Here is a 26559-nt window from a genome sequence, read left to right on the forward strand (position 1 = left end):
TACGTTATCTACGTATCTAATCTTCAGCATTCTTCTGCAGCACCACTTTTTGGAAGCTTCTATTCTCTTTTTGTCTAAACTGTTTATCGTCCATGTTTCCCTTTAATACATGCCTAACCTCCAGACAAATACCTTCAGAAATGACTTCCTGACACATTTATATTCGATGTTAACAAATTTCTCTTCTTCAGAAATGCCTTTCTTGCCATTGCCACTATTCATTTTATATCCTCTCTACTTCGTCCATCATCAGTTATTTTGCTGCCCAAATAGCAAAACTCATCTACTTTAAGTGTCTCGTTTCCGTATCTAATTCCTTAGCATCCCCTGATTTAATTCGACTACATTCCATTATCCTTGTTTCGCTTATGTTCAAGGCAACTTCACTCTGGAAGCGCGTGACCGCTAAGGTTGCAGGTTCGAATCCTGCCTCGGGCATGGATGTGTGTGATGTCCTTAGGTTAGTTAGGTTTAAGTAGTTCTAAGTTCTAGGGGACTGATGGCCACAGATGTTAAGTCCCATAGTGCTCAGAGCCATCTGAACCATTTTTTTCGCTTATGTTGCTCATTTTATATCCTCTCAAGACACTGTCCATTCCGTTCAACTGCTCTTCTAAATCCTTTGCCGTCTTTGACAATTTGAGTGTCATCGGCAAACCTCAAAGTTTTAAATACTTCTCCCTGAACTGTAATTCCTACTCCAAATTTTTCTTTGGTTTCCTTTACTCCTTATGCAATATACATAGAGAACAGCATTGGAGGTAGGCTACAACTCTGTTTCACTCCCTTTTCGACCACTGCATCGCTTTCATAACAATCACCTCTTATAGCCGCCGTATGGTTTCTGTACAAGTTGTATATCACCTTTTGTTCCCTGTATTTTACCCCTGCTACCTTCAGAATTCAAAGAGAGTGTTCCAGTTAACGCTCTCAAAAGCATTCTCTAAGTCCACAAATACTATAAATGTAGGTTTGCGTTTCCTTAACCTATCTTCTAAGATAAGTCGTAGGGTCAGTATTGCTTTCCGTGTTCCTAAATTTCTCCAGAATCCAAACTGCTCTTTCTCGAGGTCTGCTTCTACCAATTTTTCCATTCTTCTGTAGAGAATTCGTGTTATCATGTTAGTATTTTGCAGCCATGACTTATTAAACTGGTAGTTTGGTAATTTTCACACCTGTCAGCAACTGTTTTCGTTGGAACTGGAATTCTTACATTCTTTTTGCAGTCTGAGGATATTTTGCCTGTCTCTTACATCTTGCACACCAGATGGAAGAGTTTTGTCATGGCCGGCTCTGCCAAGGCTATCATTAGTTTTGATGGAACATCGTCTACTCCCGGGGCCTTGTTTCGACTTAAGTCTTTCGATTATTTGTCAAATTCTTCGCGCAGTATCATATCTTACTTCTCATCTTCCTCTACGTCCTCTTCCATTTTCATAATATTGACCTCAACTTCACCTCCCTTGGGTAGACCCTCTATATACTCCTTCCACATTTCAGCTTCCCTTTCTTGGCCTAGGACTGATTTACTATGCGAGCTCTTGATATTCGTTCATCTGCTTTTCTTTTCTTCAAAGCCCTCTTTCATTTTCCTGTAGGCGGTATCTATCTTTCCCCTAGTGGAAGGACTTCTAAATCCTTATATTTGTCCTCTAGCCATTTCTGCTTGGCAATTTTGCACTTACTGTCAATCACATTTTTTAAACGCTTGTATTCCTATTCGCCTGCTTTATTTGCTTCATTATCGAAGTTTCTCCTTGCATCAATTAAATTCAATACCTCTTTTGTTATCCAAGGATTCCTACTAGGCCTTGTCTTTTTACCTACTTGATCCTCTGCCGCCTTCACTGTTCCATCTCTTAAAACTACAGCCGGCCGGTGTGGCTGAGCGATTCTAGGCGCTGCACCCTGGAACTGCGCGACCGCTACGGTCGCAGGTTCGAATCCTGCCTCGGGCGTGGATGTATGTGATGTCCTTAGGTTAGTTAGGTTTAAGTAGCTCTAAGTTCTAGGGGCTGATGACCTCAGATGTTAAGTCCCACAGTGCTCAGAGCCATTTGAACCATTTTTAAAACTAGACCTTAGTCTTCTACTGTATTCATTTCAGCTGTTCTAGTCAACCGTTATATAATGTTCCGTCTCAAGCTATCAACAACCGCTGGTTGTTTCGACTTACTCAAGTCCCATCTCCTTAATTTCCTACCTTTTTTCCAATTTCTTCAATTTCAATCTACAGTTCATAACCATTAAACTGTGGTCAGAGTCCACATTTGTCTCAGGTAAAGTCTTACAATTTAAGACCTGGGCCGGCCGGAGTGCCCGAGCGGTTCTAGGCGCTACAGTCTGGAACCTCGCGACCGCTACGGTCGCAGGTTCGAATCCTGCCTCGGGAATGGATATGTGTGATGTCCTTAGGTTAGTTACTTTTAAATTGGTCTAAGTTCTACGGGACTGATGACCTCAGAAGTTAAGTCGCATAGTGCTCAGAACCATTTGAACCATTTCTTAAAACCTGGTTCTTAAATCGTTGTCTAACCATTACATAATCAATTTGAAACCTTTCGGTGTTTCCAGGTCTCTTCCACGTATGCAACCTTCTTGTATAATTCTTAAAACATGTGTCAGCGACGATTAAATTATGCTCTGTGCAAAATTCTATCAGGCGACTTCGTCTTTCATTCCTTTACCCCAGTCCAGGTTCATCTAGTATTTTTCCTTCTCTCCTTTTTCCTACTATCGAATTCCAGTCCCCCTTCACAATTAAATTTTCATCTCCTTTAACTGTACTTCTGTGGTAGGCGTAGACTTCGTGTCTATCTTGGCTACGACAATGCGTTCACTACGCTGTTCGTAGTTGCTTACCTGCAGTTCTACTTTCTTATTCATTATAACCTACTCCTGCATTATCCGTATTTGATTTTGTATTTATAAACCTGTATTCACGTGACCGGAAGTCCTTTCCCTCCTGCCATTAAACTTCATTAATTCACACTATAACTTCAACCTATTCATTACCCTATTCAAATTTTCTAACCTACCAGCCCTATTAAGGGATCTAACATTCCACACTACGATGACGACATCCTCCTGAGCAGTTCCTGCCCTGAGATCCGTAGGGAGACTATTTTACCTCCGTAATATTTTACCCAAGAGGATGCCATCATCATTTAACCATCCAGCAGAGCTGCATGTCTTTGGGAAAAATTATGGTTGTAGTTTCCCCTTGCTTTCAGCCGTTCGCAGTACCAGCGCAGTAAGGCTGTTTTAGTTGCTGTTACACGGCCAGATCAGTTTGTCATCCAGACTGCTGCCCCTGTAACTTCTGTAAAGGCTGCTGCCCCTCTTCAGGAACCACACGTCTGACCTCGCAACAGATACCCCTCCGTTGTGATCGTACTTACAGTACGGTTATCTGTATCGCTAAGGCACACAAGCCACTCCACCGACAGCAAAATCCATGGTTCATGGGAGGAATGATCAGGATACAAAAAACAGTTCTAGGTAACTTATGACTGAAATCAGCAAACATCAATACGTCCATTGTATTAATGGAAACTCTCACGCTCGTTTTCCACTGACTTCTTGTAGTAACTCAGAGACAAATCGAACACTGGCAGCAATTGTATGACAGGCGTGTAAATGCGTGTCGCTACCGGGCGATGACCGATTTGTCAGCGGTGCCACCGTTGCAGTGTCCTCGCTCCGCCCAGGAAGAATACAACCACTGCGAGCGGCGGTGCCAGAATGCTGCAGCGGCAACCGGCTATGACTCTCGCAGGCGGCCATTGCTTGCGCAGAAAAGCAGCGATTTGTCTCCCATGAGGCGTGTAAGCTAAGTGCCTTTGCAGTCTAGCAGCAAAGTCTCACACGCTTCGAAGACCTCATCCCTAGCATTCTGCAAAGATTTCACTCGGCGTGTTCATACAGCTGATTGCCTAAACCCGGTTCTTCTTCTCGCTAATCTAATTATTTAACAGCAACTTTTGTAATTGTTCAGCTACGTCCTCTTTTCTCACGCTATCTCACATTCGGCATGAAATTTCCTCTCTGAAAAAATTTCTTCGTTGCCACGAATTACATTTTTTTCTGTGACTGAAAACTCTTTGTTTACTCTTGTCATGCATGTATCAGATGATGCTGACGAGCACCATTTATTCTGGAAGTCTCTACTTGCCCTGCAGCCCAATAATATGCATTGGGTCCATATGTCCCATCGCTTCCTGCCCAGACGCAACAAAGCGTGGGGCCCCTGTGGCAACATTCCTGGCCTCTGTCTGCTAGCAGTGCCTGGGTTCTTTTTGGCACCTCACATGGCCAAAAATAAGTTCTCGTACCACGAATTTTAAATTTTTGCACCCCAGACGGCTGAAACTGTTCACTTCCTGGCAGGGTTTCCCTTCTCACAAACGATCAGTTTGCCATTCTTCAGTACGTGCAAAACGTTGTCAGTATTTTCCTTTACACCCTTTATGAGTGTACCTGGAAGAATAATGTGTAGTCAATTACACGCCTGCAAATGCCATTTTTGAAAGAAATGCAATTTTTATTGGCAAACATATTTGAATTATTAAATTCACGATGAACCTGAACTTTAGGACATATAACTGATTGACTCCCTTATTAAACACATTCTGGGTTAACACCGCACACCCTTTTAAAGCTTTCATTCCCAATGCGTAATGGAGTGCAAGCATCAGAGTTGGTACTTTCCACGACAAATTATATAATCTGTTACTGCATTATCTTATTTGCATGAAATTTCATAAATCAAGAATAAAAGATCCAACTCACATTCCATGAAACGTCAATTGGAGTTAACTTTTCTGAAGCAGGATTAAATTTGAGCTCCTTTCCTCTTGCACTATTACAACCTTGGACACGAAAAAATATACCTTCCTCTTATTTTCATTTTGTTTTCTTCCAGCCACTTATTTGCAATACATTTTAGTCGGCAGTGGATATCATAGGTACGGGATCTGACATGATAGAACTACATATAGTGCAAATACGCTGTCGGAAAACCTAAAGAGACGACGTCGATTTTGATCCGATGACGGAATATGCCACCTGGGAGATAGATGTACCGACAATGATTTCAACGTCGTCCGCCAACAGATAGCGTAGTGGCATAGCTACCACAGCGCCGCCTGTGTCTACCCCTATCAGGGAAAGATCACAGCCGGAAGGCCCAGTGTGGTGCGAACTTGTGAAGCAAGCAGGCAACCATGCCACGAAGATGCACTCGTGCTTTCTACAGCCAGCTGAGCGAATGTGAAAGGGGTCAAATTGTGACCTTTCGAGAGGCAGGGCTATCCTTTCGGAGAACTGCCATACAAGTTGGTCGTGCTGCATCAGTTGTGCAACGATGCTGGTATCAGGGGTCTCGCGAACATCCTCACATCCGCAAACGTGGTTATGGACGTCCATGCAACACATACACCTGCCACAATCGTCGTATTGTAAGGACAGCAGTGGCAGATTGTACAGCTATCACAGCTCACATAAGACTTGTAAGCCCAGACACGTCAACACGAACTGTTGCGAACCGGTTACTAGCACTGGGACTACGAGCGCACACACCTCTAGCCCGTCTTTCACTCGCGCCATAGCATGGACAAGGACGGCTAGAAGGGTGTTGTCAGAGGGAAGATAGAATTGCGCGCCGTAGTCTTCAGGGATGAAAGCAGATTCGGCCTGCACGCAAATGATGGTCGTTTGTTCGTGCGACGTAGACCTGGCGTGCACTATCCCGTAGAGTGCATTCGTCCGAGACACACTGGCACCAACGCAGGCCTCGTGGTCCGGGTTGCGATAAGCTACAACTCTTGTTCACCATGGTGATTCTAGAGAGACGCCAACTATCGGTCGGTTCGTGCAACATGAAGCTGTGTTGTTCCAACACGAGAAGTCTTCCGAAGTAAGAGTGATTTCAGATGTGCCACAGGGGAGTGTCGTAGGACCGTTGCTATTCACGATATACATAAATGACCTTGTGGATAACATAGGAAGTTCACTGAGGCTTTTTGTGGATGATTCTGTAGTATATCGAGAGGTTGTAACAACGGAAAATTGTACTGAAATGCAGGAGGATCTGCAACGAATTGACGCATGGTGCAGGGAATGGCAATTGAATCTCAAGGTAGACAAGTGTAATGTGCTGCGAATACATAGAAAGAAAGATCCTTTATCATTTAGCTACAATATAGTAGGTCAGCAACTGGAAGTAGTTAATTCCGTAAATTATCTGGGAGTAGGCATTAGGAGTGATTTAAAATCGAATGATCATATAAAGTTAATCGGCGGTAAAGCAGAGCCGACTGAGATTCAATAGAAGAATCCTAAGGAAATGCAATCCGAAAACAAAGGAAGTAGGTTCCAGTACACTTGTTCGCCCACTGCTTGAAAATGGCTCACCAGTGTGGGATCCGTATCAGATAGGGTTGATAGAAGAGATAGAGAAGATCGAACGGAGAGCAGCGCGCTTCGTTACAGTATCATTTAGTAATCGCGAAAGCCTTACGGAGATGACAGATAAACTCCAGTGGAAGACTTTGCAACGCTCGGTAGCTCGGTACGGGCTTTCGTTGAAGTTTCAAGAACATACCTTCACCGAGGAGTCAAGCAGTATATTGCTCCCTCCTACGCATATCTCGCGAAGAGACCATGAGGATAAAATCAGAGAGATTAGAGCCCACACAGAGGCATACCGACAATCCCTCTTTCCACGAACAATACGACACTGGAATAGAAGGGAGAACCGATAGAGGTACTCAAGGTATCCTCCGCCGCACACCGTCAGGTGGCTTGCGAAATATGGATGTAGATAATGCTCGCCTGAGACTGCTCGTGGAACTCAACGCGCTCTGCAAGATGTGCAGCAGTTTTCCCTGCCAGCACGATCTCCGGACTTGTCTCCAATAGAGCACGTGTGGGATATGATGGGACGAGAAGTGACTGGTGCGACTCTTCAACGAAGCATTCTTACAAAACCACGTGAAGAGGAGTGAAATAACGTATCCTAGTACAGTATTCGTCATCTGTACGATCAGCTGGATGCCAGAATCAGCGCCGGTGTTGCCGCCTGTGGAAGTTTCACCACGTACTAACATCGGTGTTCACGATGGGTCGACGCCTGGTACACCAGAACCGCCTGTACTATCATCTCTAAATCTAATTTCATGCCACTTTTCCTCTTCTCTTGTTCTTCTTCTCCTCAGCGATCACAGGCCCTGTAGACAACGCGCTGCATCAACTATCTGCTTCCACCGCCTTCTACCTCTCGCAGTCTCTCTCCACCCTGCGGGAATTCCAAATGCTGCGATGTCCTTCTCTGTGTCATCTTTCCACCTTGTACGAGGTCGGCGCAGTGGTCTTGTTGCCTGGAGAGTTCCTTCAAATGCTTTTTTGGTGATTCTGTTGTTTTCCATTCTAGCCCCATGCCCAACCCATTGCAGTCTTCTACTTTTCTGGATGATAGTGGGTTGTTTCATTAGCTGATAAATTTCATTGTTCTTTCGAATTTTCCACACGCCCTTCTCCAACACAGGTCCCAAGATTTTTCTCATTACTTTTCTTTCGAGAACATTCAGTTTTTCTCTTTCATTCTTTCTAAGCGTCCAGATTTCTGAACCGTACAGTACAATGGGGCAGATGATAGTATTGTATATCTTCATCTTTGTGGTGATTGACAAAGTTTTACTTTTGAGTGGGTTGCTTAGTGAGTACAGGCATCTTGACCCTGAGGCTATTCATTCGTTTATATCAATTGTTATGAAATTTTAACTGTTGGAACGTGATCCAAGGTATTTAAACTGAAGAACTTTTATGAATTTAGAATGTTGGTCAATTTCAAAGTAAGGATTTTGGTTTGTGAGTCAACCTATTTCCAAGTACTGCTGCAATAATAAATCTTGAGCGTATTGGGAACCTGTGAAAGAGTGTACTAATTTTATTCCGGCTGTGTAATATCTTTCAATAACAGACATTAAATATTGTACATCTACATCGACATCTACATTTATACTCCGCAAGCCACCCAACGGTGTTTGGCGGAGGGCACTTTACGTGCCACTGTCATTACCTCCCTTTTCTGTTCCAGTCGCGTATGGTTCGCGGGAAGAACGACTGTCTGAAAGACTCCGTGCGCGCTCGAATCTCTCTAATTTTACATTCGTGATCTCCTCGGGAGGTATAAGTAGGAGCAAGCAATATATTCGATACCTCATCCAGAAACGCACCCTCTCGAAACCTGGCGAGCAAGCTACACCGCGATGCAGAGCGCCTCTCTTGCAGAGTCTGCCACTTGAGTTTGCTAAACATCTCCGTAACGCTATCACGGTTACCAAATAACCCTGTGACGAAACGTGCCGCTCTTCTTTGGATCTTCTCTATCTCCTCCGCCAACCCGATCTGGTACGGATCCCACACTGATGAGCAATACTCAAGTATAGTTCGAACGAGTGTTTTGTAAGTCACCTCCTTTGTTGATGGACTACATTTTCTAAGGACTCTCCCAATGAATCTCAACCTGGTACCCGCCTTACCAACAATTAATTTTATGTGATCATTCCACTTCAAATTGTTCCGCACGCATACTCCCAGATATTTTACAGAAGTAACTGCTACTAGTGTTTGTTCCGCTATCATATAATCATACAATAAAGGATCCTTCTTTCTATGTATTCGCAATACATTACATTTATCTATGTTAAGGGTCAGTTGCCACTCCCTGCAGCAAGTGCCTATCCGCTGCAGATCTTCCTACATTTCGCTACAATTTTGTAATGCTGCAACTTCTCTGTATACTACAGCATCATCCGCGAAAATCCGCATGGAACTTCCGACACTACCTACTAGGTCATTTATATATATTGTGAAAAGCAATGGTCCCATAACACTCCCCTGTGGCACGCCAGAGGTTACCTTAACGTCTGTAGACGTCTCTCCATTGATAACAACATGCTGTGTTCTGTTTGCTAAAAACTCTTCAATCCAGCCACACAGCTGGTCTGATATTCCGTAGGCTCTTACTTTGTTTATCAGGCGACAGTGCGGAACTGTATCGAACGCCTTCCGGAAGTCAAGGAAAATAGCATCTACCTGAGAGCCTGTATGTAATATTTTCTGGGTCTCATGAACAAATAAAGCGAGTTGGGTCTCACACGATCGCTGTTTCCGGAATCCATGTTGATTCCTACAGAGTAGATTCTGGGTTTCCAAAAACGACACGATACGCGAGCAAAGAACATGTTCTAAAATTCTACAACAGATCGACGTCAGAGATATAGGTCTATAGTTTTGCGCATCTGCTCGACGACCCATCTTGAAGACTGGGACTACCTGTGCTCTTTTCCAATCATTTGGAACCTTCCGTTCCTCTAGAGACTTGCGGTACACGGCTGTTAGAAGGGGGGCAAGTTCTTTCGCGCACTCTGTGTAGAATCGAATTGGTATCCCGTCAGGTCCAGTGGACTTTCTTCTGTTGAGTGATTCCAGTTGCTTTTCTATTCCTTGGACACTTATTTCGATGTCAGTCATTTTTTCGTTTGTGCGAGGATTTAGAGAAGGAACTGCAGTGCGGTCTTCCTCTGTGAAAAAGCTTTGGAAAAAGGCGTTTAGTATTTCAGCTTTACGCGTGTCATCCTCTGTTTCAATGCCATCATCATCATCCCGGAGTGTCTGGATATGCTGTTTCGAGCCACTTACTGATTTAACGTAAGACCAGAACTTCCTAGGATTTTCTGTCAAGTCGGTACATAGAATTTTACTTTCGAATTCACTGAACGCTTCACGCATAGCCCTCCTTACGCTAACTTTGACATCGTTTAGCTTCTGTGTGAGAGGTTTTGGCTGCGTTTAAACTTGGAGTGAAGCTCTCTTTGCTTTCGCAGTAGTTTCCTAACTTTGTTGTTGAACCACGGTGGGTTTTTCCCGTCCCTCACAGGTTTCTCGGCACGTACCTGTCTAAAACGCATTTTACGATTGCCTTGAACTTTTTCCATAAACACTCAACATTGTCAGTGTCGGAACAGAAATTTTCGTTTTGATCTGTTAGGTAGTCTGAAATCTGCCTTCTATTACTCTTGCTAAACAGATAAACCTTCCTCCCTTTTTTTATATTCCTATTAACTTCCATATTCAGGGATGCTGAAACGGCCTTATGATCACTGATTCCCTGTTCTGCACTTACAGAGTCGAAAAGTTCGGGTCTGTAACGTCCCAAAACGTATCCAGAAGATCGTCTTACATGAAAAGTAGATGTGGGAGATGAATATGAGTCCATATCTCTATGCTGCACCTCTGGGATGGATCCTAAACTGTCACGGCGATTTAGCACCTTCCATTAAACACGATCGTAACTGAATACCCTATTACAAATTTTCCAACCTGTGAACAAATGTCTCAGGGAGGAAAGCAGTACATGACGTTCTGCACCACGTTTGCAACGTATTTATAAATGTTACAGAAAAGGTATGAACTGTAGGTGACCAACCTGAGCAGGTAGTCGGCCCACAGCTGCCAGTACTCTCTGATCAGCTTGCCCTCGCCGTTGAACTTGCCATTGGTCTTCATCCAGGTGGGCGCGCTCCAGGCGGCCGACACCAGCAGCAGCTCCTCCCCTCTGAGGTCCTGCGCGTGCTGCAGGTATGGAATCTGCCGACAAAAAGCACCACACACTGTCAGGGTACGCAGCTGCTTTAGCAAAGGAGCAAAGTGCTTTTATACTGAGCTTCAGATGTGTAGGTCAGGTAAAGTCACTGTGATTGCTATAGTTACCGGATATACATTGCTCAGCCAGAACATTATCACAACCTACTAATAGCAGGTATTTCCACGGTATTGGTGATAAGTTGAGAAGACCGTCCCGAAACACATGTGCTACAAAACGCCACTGTTTCCTGCGCATGTACCCCGGCATCAATATGGGATATGATCACCATGGTTCAAATGGTTCAAATGGCTCTGAGCACTATGGGACTTAACATCTGTGGTCATCAGTCCCCTAGAACTTAGAACTACTTAAACCTAACTAACCTAAGGACATCACAAACATCCATGCCCGAGGCAGGATTCGAACCTGCGACCGTAGCAGTCGCGCGGTTCCGGACTGCGTGCCTAGAACCGCTAGACCTTCGCGGCCGGCTGATCACCATGCATACGTACGCAGGCTGGGTAACGGGTTTGTATATTCTGGATCAGGTGGTCGAGCAGCTGCTGGGATATAACCTCCCATTCTTGCATCAGTGCCTGTCGGAGCTCCTGAAGTGTCGTAGGGGTATGAAGACTTCAGTCTGGAACCGCGAGACCGATACAGTCGCAGGTTCGAATACTGCCTCGGGCATGGATGTGTGTCATGTCCTTAGGTTAGTTCTGAGGGACTGATGACCTCAGATGTTAAGTCCCATAGCCATTTTTGGTATCGAGACGTGCAGCGATACGTCGACCGAGAGCATACCAGACGAGCTCGATGGGGTTTACGTCTGGAGAACAGGCAGGCCACTCGATTCGCCTGATATCTTCTGTTTCAGGGTACCCCTCCATGATGACAGCTCGGTGGGGCCGTGCGTTGTCATCCGTCAGGAGGAAGGTGGGACCCACTGCACCCCTGAAAAGGCGGACATACATGTGCAAAATGACGTCTCGATACATCTGACCTGTTACAGTTCCTCTGTCAAAGACATGCAGGGGTGTACGTGCATCGATCATTATCCCACCCCACACCATCAAACCACGACCTCCATACAGGTCCCTTTCAAGGACATTAAGGGGTTGGTATCTGGTTCCTGGTTCACGCCAGATGAAAACACGACGAGAATCACTGTTCAGACTATACCTGAACTCGTCCTTGAACACAACCAGGGACCACTGTTCCAATGACCATGTACTGTGTTCTCGACACCAGGCTTTACGGGCTCTCCTGTGACCAGGGGTCAGTGGAATGCGCCTAGCAAGTCTCCGGGTGAATAAACCATGTCTGTTCAATTGTCTGTAGACTGTGTGTCTGGAGACAACTGTTCCAGTGGCTGCGGTAAGGTTCCGAGCAAGGCTACCTGCAGTACTCCGTGGCCGTCTGCGGGCACTGATAGTGAGATACCGGTCTTCTTGTGGTGTTGTCCACTGTGGACGTCCCGTACTGTAACGCCTGGACACGTTTCCTGTCTGATGGAATTGTTACCATAATCTTGAGATCACATTTTGTGGCACACGGAGGGCCCGTGCTACGACCTCCTGTGTTTGACCAGCCTCCAGTCGCCCTAGTATTCTAACCCTCATAACGTCATCAATATGTGTTCTATGAGTCATTTTCAACACACAGTCACCATTAGCACGTCTGCACACTTACTCGCTGCACCGTACTCTGACATGCACCAACACACCTCTGCGTATGTTGACTGCTGCCAGCGCCACCGTGCGACGACCGCAAGTCAGATACACCGCATGGTGATACCCTGAGGTGATTTAAACCCCCAAACCGCCTAGCAGAGTGTTGTTTCACCATGTATCAGCATTATCCTTAATTTATGAGCATGAGTGTAACTGGACGTATTTCGTATCACTTCTGTACACACAAGTCGCATAATTCCAGTAAATTCCGGGAAGGAATGATAAGGTCTGACGCCACGTCCAATCACATCCCAGATATGTTGGATCGTGTTCAGATCTGGCGAGCTTGGCGCCAGCACATTAGTTGTAATCCACCACTCAGTTCCTCGAACCCACCATCACACTCCTGAAAAATTCCACTGCCGTCTGGAAACACGATCGTCATGAAGTTTGCAATCAATGTACGATATTCCTTTGCCGTCATGGTACCTTGCACGTGCTCCATGGAGCCTTGGATGCCCACGAGAATGTTCCTCAGAGCATAATGGGACCACTGCTAGTTTGTCTCCGTTCCACAGTAGAGGTGTCAAGGAGCTGTTCCCTGCCCTGGAAGACGAGGGATTTGCGCCCTTCAACCGGCGGGATTCATCAGACCAAGCAACACTGCCACTGCGCCAGCGTCCAGTGCCCAAGACCACGTGCCCATTTCAGTCGTAGTTGCCGGTGTCGTGGTGTTAACATTGGCATGTGCATGAGTCGCTGGCTGCGGAGGGCCTTTGTTAGAAGTGTTCGGAACACTGTGTGTTCAGACACACTTTTACTCTGCGCAGCATTAAAGTCTGATGTTAGTTCCGCCACAGTTTGCCGCTTGTCCTGTTTTACCAGCCTGCACAGCCTACAATATCCGACATCACAAATGAGAGTTGGCCACCCAACCCCTCAACACCAGGATGTGATTTCACCTTGTTTGGCCACGTGTTGAAGACCCTTACCACTCACTCCTCGAACACCCAAGTCCTGCAGTTTCTGCAATGCACATGCCGAGCCTCCAGGCCATCACAATCTGTCCTCGGTCAAATTCAGATAGATCGGGCGCCTTCCCCAGTCTACACACGGATAACACGCTCACTGATGCTACGTGAACTGTGTATGTGTCTGACTAGCATTCATTCCTCGCCAGGTGACCCTGCTATCTCCTGGACGGGTTTATATCAGTAGTAGGTCGGTGGTCATAATGTTAATAAACCACACAGATTCCTGGTTGTTGTTGTTGTTGTGGTCTTCAGTCCTGAGACTGGTTTGATGCAGCTCTCCATGCTAATCTATCCTGTGCAAGCTTCTTCATCTCCCAGTGCCTACTGCAACCTACATCCTTCTGAATCTGCTTACTGTATTCATCTCTTGGTCTCCCTCTACGATTTTTACCCGCAACGCTGCCCTCCAATACTAAATTGGTGATCCCTTGACGCCTCAGGACATGTCCTACCAACCGATCCCTTCTTCTGGTCAAGTTGTGCCACAAACTTCTCTTCTCCCCAATCCTAATCAATACCTCCTCATTAGTTATGTGATCTACCCACCTAATCTTCAACATTCTTCTGTAGCACCACATTTCGAAAGCTTCTATTCTCTTCTTGTCCAAACTATTTATTGTCCATGTTTCACTTCCATACATGGCTACACTCCATACAAATACTATCAGAAACGACTTCCTGACACTTAAATCTATACTCGATGTTAACAAATTTCTCTTCTTCAAAAACGCTTTCCTTCCCATTGCCAGTCTACATTTTATATCCTCTCTACTTCGACCATCATCAGTTATTTTGCTCCCCAAATAGCAAAACTCGTTTACTACTTTAAGTGCCTCATTTCCTAATCTAATTCCCTCAGCATCACCCGACGTAGTTCGACTACATTCCATTATCCTCGTTTTGCTTTTGTTGATGTTCATCTTATATCCTCCTTTCAAGACACTGTCCATTCCGTTCAACTTTTCTTCCAAGTCTTTTGCTGCCTCTGACAGAATTACAATGTCATCGGCGAACCTCAAAGTTTTTATTTCTTCTCCCTGGATTTTAATACCTACTCCAAATTTTTCTTTTGTTTCCTTTACTGCTTGCTCAATATACAGATTGAATAACATCGGGGAGAGGCTACAACCCTGTCTCACTCCCTTCCTAACCAATGCTTCCCTTTCATGCCCCTCGACTCTTATAACTGCCATCTGGTTTCTGTACAAATTGTAAATAGCCTTTCGCTCCCTGTATTTTACTCCTGCCACCTTTAGAATTTGAAAGAGAGTATTCCAGTCAACATTGTCAAAAGCTTTCTCTAAGTCTACAAATGCTAGATTCCTGGTTAGAAATTGAATTTTCTGAAGTTTCCGCTGGCCCTAGTACGGAGGTTCCCCAGTCTTTCTGAGGCTGTTACCCCCGAATAGAATCAGATATTAGCCTTTAACCTCTCCTTCCCTCTTCGTCAACAACATTAGCTTCTAACTAAACTTTATAAAGAAAAACAGTTTTCAAAATGGTGAAATCTAAATGACATTTAGTTGTTCTAGGCGTTTTATTAAATCACACAATAATGAAACAGTGACAATGGTAGACCTTACTGTTTATTTTTCAATGGAATGATGAAGCAATTTTCAGTACCCTCTGAGTACTATGGGACTTAACATCTGAGGTCATCAGTCCCGTAGAACTTAGAACTAAGTAAACCTAACTAACCTAAGGACATCACACACATCCATGCCCGAGGCAGGATTCGAACCTACGACCGTAGCCCTCGCGCGGTTCTAGACTGAAGCGCCTAGAACCGCTCGGCCACAACGGCTTGCTGCTACCAACAATTTCTTCTCAGAAATGAAACATAATTATACACTTTGAGGGTAGACATTCGTTACAAAAGACGATTCCTCTGCACCACTCAACTCCCTTGTGCCACTTGCTTCACCAACACCCTGCATCTCCCATTTAAAATCAGTCAAATTAAAATTTGTGCACTATACTCCTGCTTGAAAATCACTTGACTGCTGGACTCCTTACTTCTGAACATGAGGAAAATGGAAGACTTCAGGATGCTATTGTTTCGTGGGTTACCGCTCCCTCTATTAATAACGGCAACAATATCAGCAATACACCGTATCCCTGCTACTGTGTGGTAGAAATCTTATAATTATTGTTGTGCTGTGCTGTCAATTAGTTCATTTTCTGTGAAAAGAGGCAAGCCATTTGACTCACCTCTTTTCATTTATTTTTAATTATTAACGCGATAGGAGGGAATTGAGTTAGTTTATATGGAGTGATAAGATTACAGTGATTGTGTATGGTGATATCAGATCCTCTTTTTAATATTCTTTAACCTAACACGATGCTGGCTATGACAGTTGTTTTTCTGAGTGAGCTTTGGAAGCGAGGAGCACTGTAAGGTACGAGGCACATGATGTATTGAGAGCAGAAGGAACGAGCCGATTTGCGGGGGCTGTGGGGAGGGGACCGGCACGCGTAGCTGCTCTCTCGTTGTCTTGAGAAAATTCACCTCCACTACCATCGTGTGAATGTTGTTTTGTTACGTATTCACTGTCCGCCCGCAGTAGCTGAGTAATCAGCGCGACAGAACGTCAATCCTAAGGACTAAGGTTCGATTCCCGGCTGGGTCGGAGATTTTCTCCCCTCAGGGACTGGGTGTTGTGTTGTCCTAATCATCATCATTTCATCCCCATCGACTCGCAAGTCGCCGAAGTGGCGTCAAATCGAAAGACTTGCACCTGGCGAACGGTCTACCCAACGGGAGGCCCTAGTCACACGACATTTACATTTTTTACGTATCCACCTGGTCAAGCTAAAGCATTCGTTCCTGACAATGGAAAGCTGCCGGCATGAGGTAGGCTCTCGGACCATATTGAGAAAAATTATTTTAGCAGATAAACATCTCCTGGATATGCAAAAAAAAAAAAAGACATGGAAAAACAGCTCTGACATACTGCAGATTCAGAAGTCGCAGCGTTGGTGGGTAGCATCGAGCGCGCACAGTTTCTTAGCTTTTCCCAGGACGTGGAATGCGAGGCTAGCTGTTGGTTGAGTGGGCACTGATTCGTGGGACAGAAGTGATGTCCAGAGGGCATAACACTTTCTTTAGAAAAGAGGGAAAGAAATTGAGAGCTTTGGTTTTTCGACATTTTGCCTGTATGTGACAGGATATATTGTTCAAGAAACAGTTGTGCCATTGGCGGGCTTATGTAAGCTTAGAGAGGACTGTTGGTCGAGATTTTCTAGGCGGGAAGAAGGGACCAGTCACTTCCTTACTGACTTGGAAAGAAAGACTCCCTCCCTGTGCTCGGTGCCGAACACAATGCAGACTGCAGGCTGCGCTCTCAACTGGAGGAGCCGCCTGGGATCCAGTATCCGGCTCCTCAGAGGCAATCCTGGTGTCGAACATAAGAGTACCGAGACACGGTGTCACCATACCGTCTGTATTAAACTGAAGAGTATGGTGAGCATGGCTTCCAGGCCCGTCATTTTAGGAAAATCGAGTGTCTGAAGTTCAAATTCATGATAGGTTTCCTTGTCCCACGTTTGTTGGTTGGGTTGGGTTTTTTGGGGGAAGAGACCAAACAGCGAGGTCATCGGTCTCATTGGATTAGGAAAGGACGGGGAAAGAAGTCGGCCATGCCCTTTCAAAGGAACCATCCCGGTATTTGCCTGGAGCGATTTCGGGAAATCACGGAAAACCTAAATCAGGATGGCCGGACGCGGGATTGAACCGTCGTCCTCCCGAATGCGAGTCCAGTGTGTTAGCCACTGCGCCACCTCGCTCGGTCCACGTTTGTTGGTTTCTCCATTTCTCTCTGCACACAGTCACTATAATCGTTATATAGTCAGGCTGAGATAAATTCCATGGAGTCAGATGCGACATTATCAAGCAATCGAGTGATCTTGTCAACTGATAGTCTAACTTTTACAGTTATCGTGGTTAATTATGCGATTGCAGCTTTAGTAATTCCATGATTGTTTTGGATGCTTTACGACAGTAATGCTTTTTGTAATAAACCACAGATTAATTAAATCAAATTCCCCTCCTAAGATTCACTGCTAGGGCCACAGTATTTCGTAGTTTTTATCAGTGCGCTGAATACACTAATTCCAACATTGGGTCACAAGGGTGTGCCTGTATCACGACTAATTCTGTTTCTGTTATAGTCATTTACACACACGTGGGGTTTTGCAATTGTTGTGAAATAAATATTGAAACAATTTCTAGTCTCTTTTGGGAACAACCTGAAACACAGAGAAGGAACTTTAATGAGATATTTAAGCGTTTCTGATGTATGTCTCCCAGTTCTACTGTCATAGAGGCGTTTTACAAAGCGCAAAGTATGGATGTTGTGAGTGGCCTGTGTGAGGAAGATGACTAATATGAGTAATGATTTTTTAAAAATAATTTGGTTTCCTGGCCAAAACAAAATTGAACTCTTTTGTTTTACCCGTCTGAAAATTACATTTTACCCTCACGGGGTAATTACCCCCAAGTTGGGAACCACTGCTCTAGTTGGTGAACAATAAGGACTGTGTACACTGCATGCCTCTTCTCGTAAACGTGTTCGTTGTTCAAATTCTGGTGGCACTCCCGAAAGGTAAAAGATCAAATAAATACAAGTACAATTTGTAACAGGTTTCTGAATATAACTGTCTTACATTATCAGTAACAGCCATGACGCAACTGTTCGGAAGTTAAACTTAATACCATTTCTCGTATTTTCAGTCAGTTTTACTTTAAAATTTTAGATCAATAATACCACCTCAAACAGTTACAGCCTGTGTAGAAACACGGGATGCCGCAAGTGTTTACAGTTAAAACTGTACTGATCTAGAAAAATCTTAAGCTAGGCGCTTAGAAATAAGGAACCATTGGTAGGAAATCAATATTTCATATGGACCAAGATCTTTAAACATCGGAACCCGCCGCATCGATGTCAGTGGCACTACCATAAAACGCAATACAGACTCGTCTGTACGTGTCCACTTTCGAATCTCCATTATTTATAGTTCTTGACAGCTTTTCGAAGATGTAACATTAATTACAGGAAACTGTAAAGTGTAGTTAACGTATGTTAATGAAGGATGTAGTGCACTGAAAGACGAATGAATAGACAGAGAAAATCCAAACAATGGGGGTCATCCCAACTGGAGTAAGTTTCTCGACATGGACGAAACCTTATGAGGAACTGGATCGTTCAGGCTACAGAGACGCATCCACATTTCTCAGCAGTGACATCCTCATACAGAAGAATCTGAGAAAGCTGTGTCGCATTCTGTGGGAGAAAACTCATCACTAAACAATTAGAATACAGTATTCGGAGTTCTAAGCGGCAATTATACCTCTATTATAAAAGACGTGTGGTAGCAATGGGGGTAAATGACCGTATTAATAGATTGTAGCCACGCCCATGCCTGGAGTGATGAAAATCCAAATGCTGTGCTCATCTCAGATTGCCAATAATGATTGTCTGTCAACTTGTGGGAAAGAACTGGACCATGTCAACTACAGGGCACTATTTGTGTCCATCCTTTTTGAATCGTTTGCACTACCTGAAGTTCATTCGAGATGTGCTGCCAAAGTTGTTGTCAGTTGTACGTTTCGTTGGTCCTGAATGGATATGTCGTCAACACGAGAGTGCACCTCCTGCATTTGATATTAATGTCCATGAGCCCCTGAGTAACAGAGATCACTGTCATCGGATACACGGGAGGAGGGGATGGGAGATGGTACAGTCCCACGTCAGCGCCATTGCAAGTTCTCACTCAAATGGATTTTTTTCCTATGGGACTAGTGTTTGAAACTCCAGAACAAACAGAAGAGTAACGGTTTGGCTGGCATCTATCTTCCTGTTTACAACAGAAAACAGAGATATTTGAGAGATTGCGTGAATATTGTATGAGCTGTTGTGATGCGTGTGGGTACCACTTTGAACATTTGCTATGACGTATAGTTGTTAACATAAGGTCCATGTTGTTTATCTAAGAAAAAATATAATTTTAGAGTGTTTAAAGGAGATAAAAACATGAACTTCTTTTACGTGACAAAAATGTCATAAGAGCACTGTACCGCTGCTAGGTTTTGACGCTAATGATGTTCAGAGATGGTGTTCAAACTGGCGAGTGATGGAAATTGTTTTAAGGATGTTTCTGAAAACGTCACCGTAAACATAAATGGTATCTGCTCGGTGTTGATTGTCTAACACGCTCAAACAACAAGGTGTATAACGAATAATGGCTGCAACTTCAACGAAACGAGCAACAGACTCTTCTGTAGTGTCGAGCAACAGACTCTTCTGTAGTGTCTCTCGTTGTCTCGTACACCAGACATCTCCTCTAACAAAAAGAAATCCATAGAAAGTCACCTACAGCTCTGAAACAACACTCATCGCACGGCAGTGTGAACACCTTGTCTGAACATCACTACCGTCAAAATAGTCGTGGACTCATAGCGGCGAAACGGTGTACTAGTGACACTTCTGCCACGTAAAGAAGTTTCTTTTTATATCCTCTAAGCGCCATAAAATTTTGTATGCGTAGTTCTTTTACAACCTATATACCCAGTGTTATATGGGATGTGCCTTATCTGAGAGTGGGGAGATGTACCAGATTAATTCAAGCAACTAGTTTCGTATCTTATGAAGTAAAGATTACACAAGAACCAAAGGAAACGAAAATTCAGATGGAACAATATAATTATTAAAGAGAGGTCGAGAGTTCCAAGCAAACGGTAATGGGAACCTGACTGAATGTGCTGAATTTTTTTTTAAAAAAAGGAAATGTTTTGAAATGTCCCTGACAGAATGTGAGATGGGGCCCAAAGAGAGAAATGTACAAGGAGTCCAAGATTTTCCTGACTGTTTGTATAATTCAAGGATTGTGTAAGAATCACAGAGAGCTAATAACAAAAATAATACATTCCAGAAATAATGTTACAGGAGATATACAAAGGCATTATAGGTCTGAAGATAGTAAACGTGTTGGAGAGTGTATATGTTGAATAAAAATGATGAATGCTGGAGGAAACATAGAACATAGAACGTGAAAATTTATTTGCAGGATTCTTCATTTTGCTGCCGTATCCGTAGGTACTGGATATGAATTTTATTAATGTTGATGTAGTGTGTCTTTCTGTTGCCAAGAATCTATACGTAACAAGAACGAACACATCAGTGTAAACGTGATGCGGTAATTGAACATGAGTCATTGTAAGACACATAAGCTGCTGGAAAAAGAAAAATTTGCAAGAAAATCAAAGCCAAAGGTGCCCACATTTGAATGTACGCGAAGACAAGATACCCATGTGTAAGCTAAAACAGACCAGTAAATGAATAATACTCCAGTTGTTTGTAAATGGTAAGTATTTGAATTTACAACACGCACTATTTGTAAAACACGTTTAACATCCATACCACTAGTGTTATTTTGGTTCAGTGTAATATATTGTGACAATTGTTTATGACTCACTCAAAGTAATAACCATCAGACTTCTCTCCTGCAGTAAAATTTAACAAAAGGATCAAAACTGGGAACGTGTGTTCACTTTTTAACATAAAAATGCTGAAAGAAAAATAATTATGTGATTCTATACGTAAATAACGCATTTTGATGCCTGTATCCACAACTCAGGTAAACAGCCCTCTGAGTATGTCTGTCAAATTATCAGGTTCAAATGGCTCTGAGCACTGTGGGACTTAACATCTGAGGTCATCAGTCCCCTAGAACTTAGAACTACTTAAACCTAACTAACATAAGGACATCATACACATCCATGCCCCAGGCAGGATTCGAACCTGCGACCGTAGCAGTCGCGCGGTTCAGGACTGAAGCGCCTAGAACCGCTCAGCCACCGCGGCCGGCTCAAATTATCAGGCCGCAGCCCCGAGTAAATATCATGGTGGGTGCCAAGATACGGCTCTACATTCAAAAGACCAAAAGACGGGTGACAGGTGGAGCGAGGGGGGGGGGGGGAGGGGGGGAATATCGCACGACAAAGCTGTAAGCTATCGTACAACTCTTCCTCTCTTCCATATTTGTTAAACTTGCTTCTGAAGTTAGGTTGACATTGGTTCTACTTTACTGGTGCTTCTGTGATGATTCGCATAATCGGTACACTCAGTTTTATACACACATGAGCACAGAAAGGGAATAAAAGGATTGCAGGGGATGTGTGCCAATAAATAAATGAAGACATTGGGCTATCTGTCCTCCAGAGGCTCTTGTATGCAGGATAACTAAACGCAGCACACGAAAATCTGTGTGACAAATGTGCAGTCTGCATCAAAGTATGTAACCATAATGAAACGTTTCAAATTGATGACCAATATAAGTATAAATTACAGCTCGTAGATACCTGAAAGACAATACAAATACTTCGTGACAATTTTTGGTAGGAAACCTTCACACCATAAGTTCTGGCCATTAAGCATGGTGCGCAAAGATGGTGAACATCGTAGTGCCTGAAATGGCGCTTGGATCAATGGCAGCGACATCTCAACTGGTACAGGAATACGGGAACTGTCAGACGGCAGACCCTCGTAGAAGCGTGTGGAGGCAGCCAGATGCTGATGTACATCTCAGTCATACAGTCTCGTGGATTCAGTAGGGAGGTGAGTAAATCACGGCCTGGTCCGATATCAAGTATGAATATTGACTCCTCTCATAGCGGTCGAGAGTAGTTTCAAAGCTGTCTAGAATCGGGTAAGATCCCACAACCTCCTATCCGGCCCATCACTTGACGTTTCAACGATGGGTTCTTCTTTCAGACCGATAATGCACTATCAAACTGCGCCCAACAAGTGAAGACCTTACCCAGGAGGCACAAACCAACTTTGTTGCAAGAGCTTTGACGCCAGGTGACGTGAACATGATTGGGCATTGCTGGGACCAAGACTTGCAGTGCGCCGTCGCAGGAACCCTCCCCAGACACTGGATGGCACCAAGAGGGCCGCCGTGGAACTGTACCGGAAATCGGCAATGTTTCCATAACCTTGTTGGCAACATGATAAAGAGGACCCAAGTTAGTTAGAGTGCGCAAGATGGGGCAACAAAATATTGAATATTATTCAGCAACAATTTTTGACTTCACAGAGCCCAAAGAAATGCATTTTTGAAGAGACTCCCTTCATTTCGTTACTGCGAACCAGAATTAGAGGGTCAATTTTTGGAAAACTCGTAATTCCCACCCATTACGACGCCAACTTTGAAATTTGGCTCAAAAGTGTGTACAAACTTCCTCTGTAATTGTGCAAAAGCGTGGTGCCCTGCAACGTCACCCTCGGGCTCGACGGCGGTTCAGACAGCCAGGTATCGATACATGCGAAAAAAATGCCACAGTTAAGGAGTTCATGTGACGTGGAAGGTGGGATAATGATGTCACATTGGCATCAAACTTCATCACAATTCTGTCCATCGCCATAGTGGACGTGTCACGATGGGAAGTTCGTCACAGCCCCCCTACGCAAATTTCACCCCTGCTTTGACGCCTCTGCGGTGGAGGTTAGAACCGTGACGCATAGCGTTGAAATCACGTGGCTTTCTTATGAGGGGCCGAGGAAAACGTTCCAGACAAAGTGTCGCCCAGAATCGTCAAAAAAGACCTCAGATGGTGGCGTAAAGGACCTCAGGGGATCGTTGATTCCCACACATTTCACGGCAGAAGACAATTCACAGTACGATGAGTAACAGGAAGACCATGTTCACAATCTTTGGCAGTGCTGACGCTCTCGGAAGTTCAACCTTCCTCTAAAGACGTTGTGGGGCTGCATCCCCATTAAACGTGATCTGACCCACTTGGAGCACAACACGACCGTAATTTTTGCTCTCGCGTACAAGTTCGAACCACTAGGGACCGTTCAACAACATTCGATGAAATTCGAACGTTATCCGAAACAGCAAAAGGTGTTTATGCTTTTTCATTCCTTCTATATCGCGTCCTCCTGTAGTGCCTCCCAACAGTCTTCAAAAAACGTTCAAATGTGTGTGAATTCCTAAAGGACCAAACTGCTGAGGTCATCGGTCCTAGACTTAGACACTACTTAAACTAACTTATGCTAAGAACAACGCACGCACCCATGCCTGAGGGAGGACTCGAGCCTCCGGCGGGAGGGGCCGCGCAATCCGTGACACGGCGCTTCGAACCGCGCGACCGTTCCGCGCGGCCAACCGCCTTCATAGAGCACCTTAAAATACGTTGACAAACAACCCAAGACGAGCGTATCAGGTGCCCGCAAGCGGGTTGTGCTCCTGCTGTTTCGCCGCTGGAGTGCTGCTCTTGCACCTGATTGTACGTCCGCAACGATAGCTGAGTGGTAGCCGGTACGGTAGCTCAGAGTCTTCGGTCAGAGAGGCGGTGGCCCTCTGTAATAAAAAAAAAAAAACTGAGTAAAGGACTCAAGGAACAACTTGAACGGATGTCTTGCGACGTCCGACCAGACTAAACGCAAAAAAAAAAAGTGGTCAGCGTGACGGATTGCCGTCCTACGGGCCCGAGTTCGATTCCCGGTTGGGTCGGGGATTTTCTCCCCTCAGGGTGACTGGGTTTTGAGATGTCTTCATCATCATTTCATCCCCATCCGGCGAGCAGGTCGCCCAATGTGGCGTCGAATGTAATAAGACGTCCACCATGGCGGTTGGACCTGCCCAGTAAGGGGCCTCCCGGCCAATGACGCCAACCGCTCATTTCCATTTTTACCTGATTGTAAGCCATTTGGAATCAGGGTGTGTCGAATGGATTTGCCGGGCTGCAAGTTCTTAGGCGTTCCTCACGATTTCTGTCTAAACAGGTACATTTTGGATAATTTAGAGGGAAGCTTTGCCGTTTTATTTACCCATGTATCAGTGTTGCGTGTCAGGAGGACACAAAATAGGAGCACTGAAAATGCATAAGTACCATTAGCTGCTTCGGATCACATTCACATTTTGTTGAATGGTTTTGAACGGTCCCTAGTGGTTCCAGCGTGTAAACGAGAGCAAAGATTGCGGTCGTACTGCACTCCAAATGGGTGCGATCGCGTTCGATGAGGATGCAGCCCCACGATGTCCTTAGGGGAAGCTAGATGTGCCCGAGAGTGTCAGCAGCGTGAAAAGTGAACAACGCCTTCCTGTTGGCCACAGCACTGGGAATTGTCGTTTTCGATCGCGAAATATGATGAAATCAACGCCCCAGGGAAAGAGTGGTTTCATTGGTGCCCTTTATGCCACCTCATGCGGCATTTCCGTGCCGATTCTGAGCAGCGGCGATATCAACCCTGACCGTCGCGGTTCTGACTTCCAAATCACAGAGGAGTTAAAAAAAAAAAAAACAGGCGAAATGTGGGTGAGAGGAGATGTGGCGACCTTCCAATCGTGTTACACATCCACTATGGCAGTGGGCAGAAATATGGTAAAATTTGGTGCCAATGTGACATCGTTAACCCATCTTACACGTCACATGAACTTATGATTAGTGACTTTCTTTTGCACATGTCGACACTTGGTAGTTTGAAGCGTCGTTTAGCCCGCGGATGATGTTACACGCCGCCTGCCGCGCGGGATTAGCTGAGCGGTCTCAGGCGCTGCAGTCATGGACCGTGTGGCTGGTCCCGGCGGATGTTCGAGTCCTCCCTCGGGCCTGAGTGTGTGTGTTTGTCCTTAGGATAATTTAGGTTAAGTAGTGTGTAAGCTTAGGGACTGATGACCTTCGCAATTAAGTCCCATAAGATTTCACACACATTTGAACATTTTGAACACGCCGCCAGACTCTTGCAACATTACAGAGGAAGGTAGAACACACTTTTGGGCCAAATCTCAAATTTAAGAGTCGCAATGGACGGGAATTACGGGTCTCGAAAAAGTGATCCTTCAGTTCTGTTGCAGCGTGTATTTTGTTTTTACTTCACAGTCAAGTTAATTGTTTTAGTTTCATAAGGCTTATTCTCTCGGACTGTACCAGTGTCGAATCTAAGTCCGCACACGATGCGGACATGGAGGTTGCGCCAAACATTTGTTGCTGTTAACAAGGGGTAAAGAGATGCCACTTATATACAGAGGTAACAAAAGTCCATGGAACAGCACATATAGAAATGGCGACAGTATCCCGTACACAAAGTATAAAAGGACAATTCAGTGGCAGATTTGTCATTTGTGCTCTGGTCATTCATGTGAAACGATTTCTGACGGTATTATAGCCGCACGGAATGACAGTTGTAGCTAGACGCAAGGATATGCAATTTCAGAAATCTTTGCGTAATTCAATTTTCGAGATCCATAGAGTCAAGAATGTGCCGAGAATATCAAATCTGAAGCATTACCTCTCACCACCGACAATGCAGTGGCCGACGGCCTTCACTTAATGACCGAGACCAGCGGCGTTTGCATAGAGTTGTCAGTGTTAACAGAAAAGCGACACTGCATGAAATAACCACAGAAATCAATGTGGGACGTACGACGAACGTAACCTTTAGGACAGTGCGGCGAAATCTGTCGTTAATGGCCTATGGCAGCAGACGACCGACGGAAATGCATGTCGCCTGCAGCGCATTTCCTGGGTCCGTGACCGTATCGGTTGCACCCTAGACGTTTGGAAAACCGTGGCCTGGTCGGATAATTTCCAATTTCAGTTGGTTAGAGCTGATGGTATGGTTCGAGTGTGGCGCAGACCCCATGAAGCTACGGACCCAAGTAGTCAACAAGACATTGTGCAATGTGGTGGTGTCTCCATAACGGTGTGGGCTGTGTTTACATGGAACGGACTGGGTCCTCTGATCCAAAAGAACCGATCATTGAGTGGAAATTGTTATGTTCGGCTACTTGAAGACCATTTGCAGCCACTCATGGACTTCGTGCTCCCAAACGACTATGGAATTTTTATGGACGACAGTACGCTTTGTCACTGAGCCACAATTGCTCGCGATTGGTTTGAAGAACATTATAGACACTTCGAACGAATGATTTGGCCACCCTGAGCGCCCGACATGAATCGCATAGAGCATTTATGAGACATAATCGAGAGGTCTGCACCAGCAACAATTCCGCAATTATGGACGGCTATAGAGGGGGCATGGCTCAATACTTCGGCAGTGGGGTAACAGCGTGTCGATTCCAAGCCATGTCGAGTTCCTGCACAACGCCTGCAAAAGGAGGTCCTGCACGGTATTAGGTGTTCCATGATTTTCGTAACCGCAGTGTATAGTGTGGAGCGGTGTGAAAGGCGTGA

At 44.8% G+C, this 26559-nt stretch overlaps 1 protein-coding gene across 1 annotated transcript in view; it reads right to left on the minus strand.

The window, feature by feature from the left end:
• The window catches only part of LOC126469952 (lysosomal acid glucosylceramidase-like), a 167195-nt gene that overhangs the window by 100926 nt on the left and 39710 nt on the right, over window positions 1-26559 (minus strand). The window contains exon 5 of the mRNA XM_050097405.1: window positions 10493-10653. Coding sequence (XP_049953362.1) covers window positions 10493-10653 — 161 coding nt within the window. The remainder of the gene's footprint in view (window positions 1-10492; window positions 10654-26559) is intronic.

The sequence above is a fragment of the Schistocerca serialis genome, chromosome 1 (genome assembly GCF_023864345.2).
Source record: "Schistocerca serialis cubense isolate TAMUIC-IGC-003099 chromosome 1, iqSchSeri2.2, whole genome shotgun sequence".
Classification (NCBI taxonomy): domain Eukaryota; kingdom Metazoa; phylum Arthropoda; class Insecta; order Orthoptera; family Acrididae; genus Schistocerca; species Schistocerca serialis.